The sequence below is a fragment of the Zonotrichia leucophrys genome, unplaced genomic scaffold (assembly GCF_028769735.1).
Source record: "Zonotrichia leucophrys gambelii isolate GWCS_2022_RI unplaced genomic scaffold, RI_Zleu_2.0 Scaffold_118_139670, whole genome shotgun sequence".
Taxonomy (NCBI): Eukaryota; Metazoa; Chordata; class Aves; order Passeriformes; family Passerellidae; genus Zonotrichia; species Zonotrichia leucophrys.
In genome coordinates, this window is record NW_026992323.1 from 1 (window position 1) to 14,548 (window position 14,548).

The window sequence follows — 14,548 nt, forward strand, 5'->3', positions numbered from 1 at the left end:
CTTTCCAAGGGCTTGGGAACCCTCCAAAATTTGCATTTTTATGAGGAAATTAATTATTAATCGCTAATTAATGGGTAGAAACGCCTCAAATCCAACAAACTTTGCAGCCAGGGGGGAAAAAAGCGGATTTTTCATGAAAAATGCTGGAAAATTGGGAAGCAGATTGGGGGTTTGGGTTAATATTGAAAGGGTTTGGGTTAAAAAAAGCTCATCGCTCAATTTGTGGATATTAAAACTCCCTACAAACTCAAAATTACCCCGAATGTCCCAAAATTCTCCTCATTATTCCATGAATACCAAATGTGGGGAATCCCTACAGGAGCTGCAGGTGAGGAATGCCCAAAAAACCCACCAGGAAATGCAAAAAGAAAGGGAATTTTGGGAGCAAAATTGACAATTCCATCCAAAAAAAAAAAAAACCAGCTCAAAAAATGACTTTAAGCCCAAATTTTGAGGGTTTGGAGAGAAAACTCCTCCTGAAATTGCGAATAATCCACGGAAACAGCCGGAATTCGGGGCTGCCGCACCCAAAAGGGACCAAATTTTGGGGCGAGATAAGGAAAAACGGGGACTTTTATCAGCCCCCCAGCTCCCCAAAAACCGCGGGAATGAGGGAAAACACCCCCAAAAAAGCCCCATTTTTGTAGGGTTTGAGGCAATTCCCTCCCGGAGCAGCAGCTAATGAGGCGTTAATTACCCCCAGTTAATTAAAGAACTCAGAACCCGCCAAAATCCTGGAATTCTGCTCATTCCCAACGCTGGTTTCCCCTAAAATTCAGGAATTCCTGGGAGTGGATGGAAGATTTATTCCAAATTATCCCACCCAGGCCCCAAACAACTTCAGTTTTCCCATTCCTGGGGTTTTCTGCCCTATTCCCAGTGGGGTTTTTCCAATTCCCAGTGGGATTTTCCCCAATTCCTGGAGATTTTCCCTCACTCCCTGTGGGTTTTTCCCATTCCTGGGATTTTTCCCCCATTCTCAGTGGGATTTCCCTCATTCCCAATGGTTTTGCCCCATCCCCAGTCGGACTGTCCCCATTCTCTTGGGTTTTCCCCAATTCCAATGAGTTTTTCCCCATTCCCAGTGGTGGTTTCTCACATTCCCAGTGATTTTTGTCCCATTCCTGGGGGGTTTTCCCACATTTCTGAGGGGTTTTCCCTATTCCCAGCAGTTCTGCCTGGGATTGTCCTGCCTGACCCCACTGGGAATGGGGCAAAACTGCTGGGAATGGGGTAAATCCCACAGGCAATGGGGTAAAATCCCTGGAAATGGGACAAAACCCCACAGGGAATGGAGGAAATCTCACAGGGAATGGGGCAGAACCAGCTGGGAATGGAAAAAAACTTGCTGGGAATGGGGAAAAACCCCTGGGAACTGGAGAAAATTCAATGGAAATGGGGGAAAAAACCACTGAGAACAAGGAAAACCCCACTGGGAATGGGGGAAAAGCAGCTGGGAAGGGGGAAAAACCACCGGGAATGGGGAAAAACCACCGGGAATGGGGAAAAAGCAACTGGGAATGGGGGGAAAGCAGCTGAGAATGGGGCAAAAACAGTGGGAAAAGGGCAAAAACCAATGGGAATGGGGATAACCCACTGGAAATGAGGGGAAAACACCAGGAATGGGGTAAATGCACTGGGAATGGGTTAACACCCACTGGAAATCGGGTTAAAATACCAGGAATTGGGCAAAAGCGTGCGGGAATAGCAGAAACTTTGTGGGAATGGGGCAAAACCACCGAGAATGGGGCAAAACTCCCTGGAAATGGGGGAAAAGCACCAGGAATGAGGCAAAAACACTGGGAACTGGACAAAATCGTGTGGGAATGAATGAAACCCGCCGGGAATAGGACAGAAACCATGAGAATGGGGCAAAACTGCTGGGAATGGGGTAAAAACACCCAGCAATGGGGCAAACCCGTGTGGGAATGGGGCAAATCCCCGTGAATTGCCCTCAGAGCGGGAAGGACGCGGGGAACGCACGGGAGCATCAGGCGGGATGCGGGGCCCTGAACGGAGCGGGAAAACCGCGAATAACGGGGAAGTTTCCCCTCAAACCCCTCCCTCAGTGTCCCCTCAGTGTCCCCGCGGTGTCCCCCTCAGTGTCCCCTCAGTGTCCCCGCGGTGTCCCCTCGGTGTCCCCTCGGTGGCCCCGCGGTGGCCCCGCGCTGAGTCACGGCCGTGCCGCTGTCCCCGGTCCCCGTTGCCGCTGTCCCCTCCCGGTACCTGGCCTGGGCCTCATCCAAGCTCTGGTCGGTGATGGCCATGATCTGCTGCAGGACATCGCCGCTGTCGGGCTGCGCCGGCCCCGCTGCCGGCCCTGAGGGCGGCCCTGAGGGTGGAGGGTCCCCGCTGCTGGCGGCGGCAGCGGGGGGAGGTGCTGGCGGAAGAGACCCCGCCAGGGCCACCCCGGGCATCAACAGCGGCGCGGCCTCCATGGGCGGGCCTGGAGCCGCGGGCCCGGCGGGACACAGCGCGACAGGGCGCGATAAATCGCGATAGGGCGCGACAGGAGCCGCGCCGAGCCGGCGGCCACAGAGCCACCCCCCCCCCTCCCCCCGGGCTCCCCCCGCGCTGCCGCCGTTGTGGTCACGCCCAGCCTTGGACACGCCCCCTCAGCGCCGCGCCCACATGAGGCCACGCCCCTTCGTGAGTGGACGCCCTTCCCGGCTATGATCTTGGCCACGCCCCCAAAACAAGCCACGCCCCATGAGGAGAGTTAATTCCCGCCATCTCCGTGACCACGCCTCCACGCTGACCACGCCCCTTTTGCCATTTTTGGAGGTCCCGCCCAATTTTGGTCACGCCCTCACCTTGACCGCGCCCCCAGACCCGCCATTTCCGCCCTCTCGACCCCACCCATAACGACACGGCGTCGCCATGGTCACCATAGCCACGCCCACCTCTCTCAGGCCACGCCCCTCCTGTAGGCCACACCCCCTAGATCCCGATTTCTCCCGATTTTCCCCTTTTTCCACCCAAAAATTTGGGAATTTTTTATGCCCACAGCCCCGTTTTGGGTCATTTTGAGGCTCCGGGGTTGAATCCCAACAAAGCAGAGCTTGGATCCCATTTTTGGGATAAAAACAGAGAGAAAAATGAAGGAATAAAAGGAAAAACAAAAAAAATAAAGGGAAAAATCTCTGGTTCCACCCCAGGGATCCCTGGGAATTCCCAGAACTCGCACAGAAGTTTTCCAGGATCAGGGAAAAAAGAGGCGAAAAAAACAGGGGAAAATTTGGCTTTTTCTCAGCATTCCCAAACCCTGGGGGATTTCTGAACTTTTCCAGGGAAATTTCAGCCCTTGGAATTCCCAAATTCTGCTCTCAGAATTCCCAAATCCCACCCTGAGAATTCCCAGATTCTGGGAGGTTTCTGAGCTTTTCCAGGGAAATTTCAGCCCTTGGAATTCCCAAATTCTGCTCTCAGAATTCCCAAATCCTGGGGGATTTCTGAACATTTCCAGAAGAATTTTAACCCCCAGAATTCCCAAATTCTACCCTCAGAATTCCCAAATCCTGGGGGATTTCTAAACTTTTCCAGAGGAATTTCAGCCCTCAGAATTCTGAAATTCTGGGGGGTTTCTGAGCCTTTTCTGGGGGAATTTTTGCTGTCAGAATTCCCAAATTCTGCCCTCAGAATTCTGAAATTCTGGGGGGTTTCTGAGCCTTTTCTGGGGGAATTTTTGCTGTCAGAATTCCCAAATTCTGACCTCAGAATTCCCAAATTTCTGAGCCTTTTCCAGGGAAATTTCAGCCCTTGGAATTCCTAAATTTCTGCCCTCACAATTCCCAAATTTTGCCCTCACAATTCCCCAATTTTGCCCTCACAATTCCCAAATTTTGCCCTCAGAATTCCCCAATTTTGCCCTCACAATTCCCCAATTTTGCCCTCAGAATTCCCAATCCTTCCAGAACATTCCCAAGCCTTTTCCAAGGAAAAACCACCCTGGGTTAAAACCAGTCTTTAATGGGAATTCTGCTCCAAGGGTTTCCCAAAAAATCCTGGAATTTTCCAGGGAAAAAATCCAGTCTGGAGCCCCCAGGAACCCAAAGTTCTCCCAAATCCCACAAAACCTCCTTGTTCTTGAATTTTCCATGGAAATTTGGTTCTGGAACCCATCAAAACTCCAAAATTCTTCTCAATCCTTGATCCCACCATAAATTTTCCAGGAAAATTCCCACCTCAGAGTCGGGTCACACCCAAAAAACCTCCAAAAATCCCAAAATACCTCCAAAAAATAACAAAAACCTTCAAAAAATCCCAGAAAACCTTTAAAAAATCCAAAAAACCACCAAAAAAAACCCTTCAAAAAATGCCAAAAAAACTCCAAAAAATGCCCAAAAAATCCCCCAAAACCATCCAAAAATCCCAAAAAACCTCTAAAAAATTCCAAAAAACCTCCAAAAATCAAAAAAAATCTACAAAAACTCCCGAAAATATCTCCAAAAAAACCCTACAAAAACTCCCAAAATAACTCCAAAAGAAATCCCAAAAATTAAAAAAAACTTCAAAAAATCCCCAAAAAACCCTCCAAAAAATCCCCAAAAAACGTCCAAAACATCCCAAAAAACCTCCAAAAAACCCTCAACCAAATCCCAAAAAATCCCCAAGACTCTCCAAAAAACCTCCAAAAACAACTCCAAAAAATCTCCAAGAAAACCCAAAAAAGTTCAAAAAAATCCCAAAAAACCTCCAAAAAAACCCCAAAAAATCCCCCAAAAACAACCTCCAAAAAAACCCCAAAATTTTCCAAACCCCTTCAAAAAATTCCCCAAAAAATCCAAAATATCCCCCAAACATCCCCTAAAATGCTCCAAAGAATCCCAAAAAACCTCCAAAAACCCTCCATTTATTAAATTTGGATTAAATTTGAAATAAATTGGGTAAAAACGTGAATAAATGGGATTTATTAACTTTATTTAATCATTTTTTATTAAATGTGCCATTCCTGGGTGGATCCATCCTGTGGATCCGGGGCCTCTCCCTCCTCCTCTTCCTCCTCTTCCTCTTCCCTCACTTTTTGGGGAAAATTTCTGGGATTTTGGGTGGGTTCCTCCAATGGAGAGGACATTTCTGGTTGGATCCATCCTGGAATCTGCTACTCCTCTTCCTCTTCCTCCTCCTCTTTCTCTTCTTCTTCCTCTTCTTCCTCTTCTTCCCTTATTTTCTTGGGAAAATTAAGAGGATTTTGGGTGGGTTCCTCCAATGGAAGGGTCTACTCCCGCTGCCCTTCCTCTCCCATCTCCTCCTCCTCCTCTTCCTCCTCCTCTTCTTCTTCTTCTTCTTCCTCCTCCTCCTCCTCCTCTTCCTTCTTTGTTTAGGGGGAAATTTCCAGGATTTTGGGTGGGTTCCTCCAATGGAGAGGCCATTTCTGGTTGGATTCATCCTGGAATCTGCTACTCCTCTTCCTCCTCCTCCTCCTCCTCCTCCTTCTCCTCCTCTTCCTCCTTTTCTTCTTCCTCCTCCTCTTCCTCCTCTCTTCCCTCCCTTTTCCAGGATTTGGGGTCCAACCTGTACTCCTGCTACTCTTCCTCTTCTTCCTCCTCCCCTCATTTTTTGGGGGAAATTTTCAGGGTTTTGGGTGAATTCCTCCAATGGAGAGACCAGAAATGGAGAGGACATTCCAGGTTGGATCCATCCCATGGATCCGCAGCCTCCTCCTCCTATTTTCCCTCATTTTTCCAGGATTTTGTGTCCAGCCTCTACTCTGGCTGCCCTTCCTCCTCTCCCCCTGTCTCCTCCTCCTCCTCCTCTTCCCTTATCTTTTTGGGAAAATATTCAGGATTTTGGGTGGGTTCCTCCAACAAAGAGGCTGAAAACAGAGCTGTCATTCCTCTTCCTCCTCTTCCTCCTCCTCCTCCTCTTCTTCCTCACTTTTCAGTGAAACCCACCAGGATTTGGGGTCCAACCTCTACTCCTGCTGCTCTTCCTCTTCCTCCTCCTCTTCTCTTATTTTTTTGGGGAAAATTTCCGGGATTTTGGGTGGGTTCCTCCAATGGAGAGGCCATTCTTGGTTGGATCCATCCTGGAATCTGCTACTCCTCCTCTTCCTCCTCCTCTTCCTCTTGCCTCTGTTTTTGGGGGAAAATTTCTGGGATTTTGGGTGAGTTCCTCCAGTGGAGAGGTCATTTCTGGTTGGATCCATCTTGGAATCTGCTACTCCTCTTCCTCCTCATTTTTCCGTGAAACTCAGCAGGATTTGAGATCCAACCTCTACCCCTGCTGCTCCTCTTCCTCTTCCTCTCCTCCTCCTCCTCCTCCTCCTCCTCCTCCTCTTCCCTTATCTTTTTGGGAAAATATTCAGGATTTTGGGTGGGTTCCTCCAACAAAGAGGCTGAAAACAGAGCTGTCATTCCTCTTCCTCCTCCTCTTCTTCCTGTTCTTGTTCGTGTTCCTGTTCCTCTTCCTCTCCCCTCATATTTTAGGGAAAATTACCAGGATTTTGACTGGGTTCCTGCAATGGAAGGTTCTACTCCGGCTGCTCTTCCTCTCCCATCTCCTCCTCCTCTTCCTCTTCCCTCTTTTTTTAGGGGAAATTTTCCAGGATTTTGGGTGGATTCCTCCAATGGAGAGGCCATTCTTGGTTGGATCCATCTTGGAATCTGCTACTCCTCCTCTTCCTCTTCCTCCTCTTCTTCCTCACTTTTCAGCGAAACCCAGCAGGATTTGGGGTCCAACCTCTACTCCTGCTGCTCTTCCTCTTCCCTCTTTTTTAGGGGAAAATTTCCGGGATTTTGGGTGGGTTCCTCCAATGGAGAGGCTGAAAATGGAGCTGCCCTTCCTCTTCCTCTTCCTCCTCACTTTTCCATGAAACCCAGCAGGATTTGGGACCCGGCCTCTACTCCGGCTGCTCTTCCTCCTCCTCCTCCTCCTCCTCCTCGGGGTCGGTGCGGTACTTCCAGCGGCGCAGGGGATCGGTGAGGCTGCGGAAGGGCACCGATCCCTCCCGTTTCTGCGGCTCCTGGAGCTGCCATTCCCAGCTGGATCCACCCCAGGGCCTCTTCATCCTCCTCTTCCTCCTCCTCTTCCTCTTCCCTCTTTTTTTAGGGGAAATTTTCCAGGCTTTTGGGTGGGTTCCTCCAATGGAGAGGCCATTCTTGGTTGGATCCATCCTGGAATCTGCTCCTCCTCCTCTTCCTCCTCCTCTTCCTCCTCCTCTTCCTCTTGCCTCTGTTTTCGGGGGAAAATTTCTGGGATTTTGGGTGGATTCCTCCAATGGAGAGGTCAATTCTGGTTGGATCCATCTTGGAATCTGCTACTCCTCTTCCTCCTCATTTTTCCATGAAACTCAGCAGGATTTGGGATCCAACCTCTACCCCTGCTGCTCCTCTTCCTCTTCCTCCTCCTCCTCCTCCTCCTCCTCCTCCTCCTCCTCCTCCTCCTCCTCCTCCTCCTCCTCGGGGTCGGTGCGGTACTTCCAGCGGCGCAGGGGCTCGGTGAGGCTGCGGAAGGGCACAGATCCCTCCCGCTCCTGCTCCTGCGGCTCCTGGAGCTGCCATTCCCAGCTGGATCCACCCCAGGGCCTCTTCATCCTCCTCTTCCTCCTCCTCTTCCTCTTCCCTCTTTTTTTAGGGGAAATTTTCCAGGCTTTTGGGTGGGTTCCTCCAATGGAGAGGCCATTCTTGGTTGGATCCATCCTGGAATCTGCTACTCCTCCTCTTCCTCCTCCTCCTCCTCCTCCTCTTCCTCCTCCTCCTCCTCCTCCTCCTCCTCCTCCTCCTCCTCCTCTTCTTCCTGTTCTTGTTCCTCTTCCTCTCCCCTCATATTTTAGGGAAAATTACCAGGATTTTGACTGGGTTCCTGCAATGGAAGGTTCTACTCCCGCTGCTCTTCCTCCTCGTCCTCCTCCTCCTCCTCCTCCATTTTTGGGGCAACTGATGCGATTTTGGGTGGGTTCCTCCAACGGAGACGCTGGAACTGGAGCTGCCGTTCCTCCTCGTTTTTCCAGGATTTAGGGCCCAGCCTCTACTCCCGCTGCTCTTCCTCCTCCTCCTCCTCCTCCTCCTCGGGGTCGGTGCGGTACTTCCAGCGGCGCAGGGGCTCGGTGAGGCTGCGGAAGGGCGCGGATCCCTCCCGTTCCTGCTCCTGCGGCTCCTGGAAGTTCCTGTCCAGCAGCTCGGCCGCCTGGCGCCAGCCCTGGAAGCACGAGGGGCCCGAATCCCGAATCTCCCGCACGGCGTCGGCGACGAGCACGGAACCGCTGGGGGCCAGCACCACCACGGCCGGGAGATCCGACACCCCGAAACGGTCTGCCAGCTCCCTGAGGGGGAATAATGGGGGAAAAACTCAGAAAAATGGGGAAATTTGGGGAAAAATGGGGAAACAGGGAATGGGGAACCAGCACGGCCCCACTGGGAGCCAGGACCGGGAGATCCGACACCCCGAAACGGTCAGCCAGCTCCCTGAGGGGAAAACATACAGAAAAATGGGAAAAATAGGGAATTTGGGATTGGGGAAATGGGGGAAAAAGGGGGAAATGGGGTAAATGGGGAACCAGGGGATGGGGAACCAGCACGGCCCCGCTGGGAGCCAGGAGCAGCACGGTGGGGAGATCCGACACCCCGAAACGGTCTGCCAGCTCCCTGAGGGGAAATAATGGGGGAAAACTCAGAAAAATGGGGAAATTTGGGGAAAAATGGGGAACCAGGGGATGGGGAAGCAGCACGGCCCCGCTGGGAGCCAGGACCAGCACGGCCGGGAGATCCGACACCCCGAAACGGTCTGCCAGCTCCCTGAGGGGAAATAATGGGGGAAAAACTCAGAAAAATGGGGAAATTTGGAGAAAAATGGGGAAAATATGGGGGGAAAATGGGGGTAAATTCAGAAAAATGGGGGGAAATACAGGGGAATTTGGGATTGGGGAAATGGGGAAAATTCTGAAAAATGGGGGAAATTCAGAAAATGGGAAATATTAGTAAATTTGGGGGTTGGGAAAAGGGAGAAAATATGGGGGGAAATGGGGGGAAAATGGGGAAGAAATGTGGGGGGAAATTATCGGGAAATGGGAGGAAAAAAAGGGGGCAAAGGAGGAAAATGGGGAGAAATGGGGAAATTCAGAAGAATGGGAAATATGGGGGAATTTGGGAATGGGGAAATGGGGGAAAGAGGGGGAAATGGGGAAAATGGGGACACAGGGAAATGGGGAACCAGCACAGCCGGGAGCTGAGACACCCCAAAATGATCTGCCAGCTCCCTGTGGGGGAAAAATACAGAAAAATTGGAAATTTGGGGGGGCAAAAGAGGGAAAAATGGGGTAAAATTTGGGGGGAAAATGGGGGGAAATGGGGGAAAATATGGGGGGAAATGAGAAATATGAGGGAATTTGGGATTGGGGAAATGGGGGGGAAAGGGGGGGAAATGATGGGGGAAAGAGGGGGGAAAGGAAGGAAAAAAGAGGGAAGAAAGGGGGGGAATGACAAAAATGGGGGATTTAGGGTTGGGGGAAATGGGGGAAAATTCAGAAAAATGGGAAATATGGGGGGATATGGGGATTGGGGAAAATGAGGCAAAAATGGGGTGAAAATGAGGAGGAAATGATGGGGAAAAGGGGGAATGGGGGAAATATGGGGGGGAAAATGGGAAATATGGGGGGATTTGGGATTGGGGAAATGGGAGAAAGAGTGGGAAATGGGAAATGCCGAGGAATTAGGAAAATGGGAAAAATGGGGAAACGGAATTGGGGAATGGGGAAGAAGAGGGGGAAAATGGGAAAAGCGGGGGGGAAATGGGGAAAATAGGATTGAGAGTGGGATTTGGGAATGGGAGGTGGGACCTGGACCCTCCACCCCCCTGCCCTCTGTTTCCACCTGTCCCTCACCTGTTGGAGGTGACTGCACCATCCCCACCTGTCCCCACCCATCTCCACCTGTTCTCACCGACCGCAGTGTCCCGCCTGTCCCTTACTTGTCCCACCTGTCCCCACCTGTCCCTCATCTCCCAAAGGTGTCCCCGCCTGTCCCCACCTGTCCCTCACCTACCAAAGGTGTCCCCACCCATCCCCACCTGTCCCTCACCTACCAAAAGTGTCCTCACCTGGCCCCACCTGTTCCATGCATCCTCCCACCTGTCCCACCTGTCCCTCACCTGTGTCTGTCCCACCTCCCAAAGATGTCCCTGCCTGTCCCTCACCTACCAAAGGTGTCCCCACCTGTCCCACTTGTCCCCACGTATTCCATTCATCCTCGCCACCTGTCCCTCACCTGTTCCACCTGTCCCCACCTGTCCCTCACCTACCAAAGGTGTCCCCACCTGTCCCCACCTGTTCCTTACCTATCATAGGTTTCCCACCTGTCCCTCACCTGCCAAAGGTGTCCCCACCTGTCCCACCTGTCCCCACATATTCCATTCATCCTCGCCACCTGTCCCTCACCTACCAAAGATGTCCCCACCTGTCCCCACCTGTCCCCACCTGTCCCTCACCTACCAAAGGTGTTCCCACCTATCCCCACCTGTCCCTCACCTGTCCCTCACCTACCAAAGGTGTCCCCGCCTGTCCCTCACCTACCAAAGGTGTTCTCCCCTGTCCCACCTGTCCCCACGTATTCCATTCATCCTTGCCACCTCTCCCTCACCTGTCCCACCCATCCCCACCTGTCCCTCACCTACCAAAGGTGTCCCGGCCTGTCCCCACCTGTTCCTTACCTATCATAGGTTTCCCACCTGTCCCTCACCTGCCAAAGGTGTCCCCACCTGTCCCACCTGTCCCCACCTGTCCCTCACCTACCAAAGATGTCCCCACCTGTCCCACCCATCCCCACCTGTCCCTCACCTACCAAAGATGTCCCCACCTGTCCCACCCATCCCCACCTGTCCCTCACCTACCAAAGATGTCCCCACCTGTCCCCACCTGTCCCCACCTGTCCCTCACCTACCAAAGATGTCCCCACCTGTCCCCACCTGTCCCCACCTGTCCCTCACCTACCAAAGATGTCCCCACCTGTCCCCACGTATTCCATTCATCTTTGCCGCCTGTCCCTCACCTGTTCCACCCATCCCCACTTGTCCCTCACCTGCCAAAGGTGTCCCCCTCTGTCCCCACCTGTTCCTTACCTATCATAGGTTTCCCACCTGTCCCTCACCTGCCAAAGGTGTCCCCACCTGTCCCACTTGTCCCCACGTATTCCATTCATCCTCGCCACCTGTCCCTCACCTGTCCCACCTGTCCCTCACCTGTCCCACCTGTCCCCACCTGTCCCTCACCTACCAAAGGTGTCCCCCCCTGTCCCTCACCTGCCAAAGCTATTCCTACCTGCCCCACCTGTCCCTCACCTGCCAAATGCAGCGTGCCGGTTGGGCAGCACCATCCAGGTGCGGGGCATGGCCCTCAGGTACTCTCTGTGCTCCCGCTCACACCTGTCCTGGCCCAGGTACACCAGGCACAGCTGCTCCTGTGCCCACACGTGTCCCTCACCTGTCCCACCTGTCCCTCACCTCCCAAAGGTGTCCCCTCCTGTCCCCACCTGTTCCTTACCTATCATAGCTTTCCCACCTGTCCCTCACCTGCCAAAGGTGTCCCCACCCATCCCCACCTGTCCCACACCTACCAAAGGTGTCCCCGCCTGTCCCCACGTGCCAAAGGTGTTCTCACCTGTCCCACTTGTCCCCACGTATTCCATTAATCCTCGCCACCTGTCCCTCACCTGTCCCACCCATCCCCACCTGTCCCTCACCTACCAAAGGTGTCCCCGCCTGTCCCTCACCTGTGTCTGTCCCACCTGTCCCTCACCTGTCCCACCTGTGCTCACCTGCCGAACGCAGCGTCCCGGTAGGGCAGCGCCATCCAGGTGCGGGCCATGGCCCTCAGGTACTCCCGGTGCTCCCGCTCACACCTGTCCTGGCCCAGGTACACCAGGCACAGCTGCTCCTGTCCCCACACGTGTCCCTCACCTGTGTCTGTCCCACCTGTCCCCACCTGTTCCTTTCATCCTTCCCACTTGTCCCTCACCTGCCAAAGTTGTCCCCACCTGTCCACTCACCTGCCAAAGCTTTTCCCACCTGTCCCATCTGTCCTATTCATCCATCTCACCTATTCCACCTGTCCCTCACCTGTCCCTCACCTGCCCCTCACCTGTCCCTCACCTGTCCCTCACCTGTACCTGCGCCTGTACCTACCAAAGGTGTCCCCACCGGTCCCTCACCTGTCCCACTTGTCCCTCACCTACCAAAGGTGTCCCCACCTGTCCCCACCCTTTCCTTACCTACCAAAGGCGTCCCTACCTGTCCCACCTGTCCCTCACCTGCCAAAGCTGTTCCCACCTGTCCCACCTGTCCTATTCATCCATCTCATCTATTCCACCTGTCCCTCACCTGTCCCACCTGTTCCCACCTGTCCCTCACCTGCCGAATGCAGCGTCCCGGTAGGGCAGCGCCATCCAGGTGCGGGGCACGGCCCTCAGGTACTCCCGGTGCTCCCGCTCACACCTGTCCTGGCCCAGGTACACCAGGCACAGCTGCTCCTGTCCCACCTGTCCCACCTGTTCCTTTCATCCTTCCCACCTATCCCTCACCTACCAAAGATGTTCCCACCCATCCCCACCTGTCCCTCACCTACCAAAGGTGTCCCCACCTGTGCTCACCTGCCGAATGCAGCGTCCCGGTAGGGCAGCGCCATCCAGGTGCGGGGCATGGCCCTCAGGTACTCCCGGTGCTCCTGTCCCCACACGTGTCCCCTCACCTGTCCCACCTGTGCTCACCTGCCGAATGCAGCGTCCCGGTAGGGCAGCGCCATCCAGGTGCGGGGCATGGCCCTCAGGTACTCCCGGTGCTCCTGTCCCCACACGTGTCCCCTCACCTATCCCACCTGTCCCTCACCTGCCGAACGCAGCGTCCCGGTAGGGCAGCGCCATCCAGGTGCGGGGCACGGCCCTCAGGTACTCCCGGTGCTCCCGCTCACACCTGTCCTGGCCCAGGTACACCAGGCACAGCTGCTCCTGTCCCTCACCTGTGTCTGTCCCAACTGTCCCACCTGTCCCACCTATCCTCACCTACCAAAGCTGTCCCCACCTGTCCCCACCCTTTCCTTACCTACCAAAGGTGTCCCCACCTGGCCCGCCTGTCCACTCACCTGCCAAAGCTTTTCCCACCTGTCCCACCTGTCCTATTCATCCATCTCACCTATTCCACCTGCCCCTCACCTGTCCCACACCTACCAAAGGTGTCCCCCACCTGTCCCTCACCTGCCGAACGCAGCGTCCCGGTAGGGCAGCGCCATCCAGGTGCGGGGCATGGCCCTCAGGTACTCCCGGTGCTCTCTCTCACACCTGTCCTGGCCCAGGTACACCAGGCACAGCTGCTCCTGTCCCACCTGTCCCTCACCTGTGTCTGTCCCACCTGTCCCTCACCTGTCCCACCTATCCTCACCAACCAAAGCTGTGCTCACCTGTCCCCACCCTTTCCTTACCTACCAAAGGTGTCCCTGCCTGTCCCACCTGTCCCTCACCTGCCAAAGCTTTTCCCACCTGTCCCACCTGTCCATCCATCTCACCTATTCCACCTGCCCCTCACCTGTCCCTCACCTACCAAAGGTGTCCCCACCTGTCCCTCACCTGCCAAAGCTTTTCCCACCTGTCCCTCACCTGCCGAATGCAGCGTCCCGGTAGGGCAGCGCCATCCAGGTGCGGGGCATGGCCCTCAGGTACTCCCGGTGCTCTCTCTCACACCCGTCCTGCCCCAGGTACACGAGGCGCAGCTGCTCGGGCCGCTCCACGTGCGCGGGGTCGGTGAGGCGGCTCCAGAAGCGGCGCAGGCGGGGCTCGAACTCGCGGCAGCGCGGGCAGCGCGCGGCGCCGAAGAAGAGCAGCACGAGCCGATTGTCCAGCGCCGCGCGCAGCTCCCGCTCCGTGTCCAGGCGCCGCTCCGAGCGCCGCCACAGCAGCGCCCGCCCCGAGAACAGCGCCCACGCCATGGAAATAACGGCGGGGAAAATTAATAATATTATTTAAAAATAATTAGTAATAATAGTAATGGTAATGAGGAGAAAAAATGGGGGTTGTCACTAAAAAAAATGGGGTTTTTAAGGGCTAAAAATGGGATTTTTCAAGGTAAAAATGGGATTTTTCAAGGTAAAAAATGGGATTTTTTTCAAGGTAAAAACGGGGACTTGGGAAAGAAAAATAATTGGGGTTTGGGCAAAAAATAATGGGGGTTTCGGGGAGAAAAATGGAGGGTTGTCGCTAAAAAAAATGGGGGTTTTAGAGCTAAAAATGGGATTTTTCAAGGTAAAAATGAGGGAGTTTGTCACTGAAAAAAATCAGGGGTTTAGAGGTAAAGATTGTCCAGGCGCCCGCCCCGAGAACAGCGACCACGCCATGGAAATAACGGCGGGGAAAATTAATAATATTATTAAAAAAAAATTAGTAATAATAGTAATGGTAATGGGGAGAAAAAATGGGGGGTTGTCACTAAAAAAATGGGGTTTTTTAGGGCTAAAAATGGGATTTTTCAAGGTAAAAATGGGGTTTTTAGAGGTAAAAAAATGGGATTTTTCAAGGTAAAAACGGGGACTTGGGAAAGAAAAATAATTGGGGTTTGGGGCAAAAAATAATGG

At 53.6% G+C, this 14,548-nt stretch overlaps 1 protein-coding gene across 1 annotated transcript; it reads right to left on the minus strand.

Moving 5' to 3' along the window:
• Positions 1 to 7,968: 7,968 nt before the first annotated feature.
• Positions 7,969 to 13,906, minus strand: NXNL1 (nucleoredoxin like 1). The gene is made up of 2 exons (XM_064737856.1): positions 13,578 to 13,906; positions 7,969 to 8,263 (listed from the first exon to the last, which is right to left on the minus strand). The coding sequence occupies exons 1-2, from the start codon at positions 13,904 to 13,906 to the stop codon at positions 7,969 to 7,971; spliced, it is 624 nt and encodes a 207-aa protein (XP_064593926.1).
• Between the last annotated feature and the right edge of the window lie 642 nt (positions 13,907 to 14,548).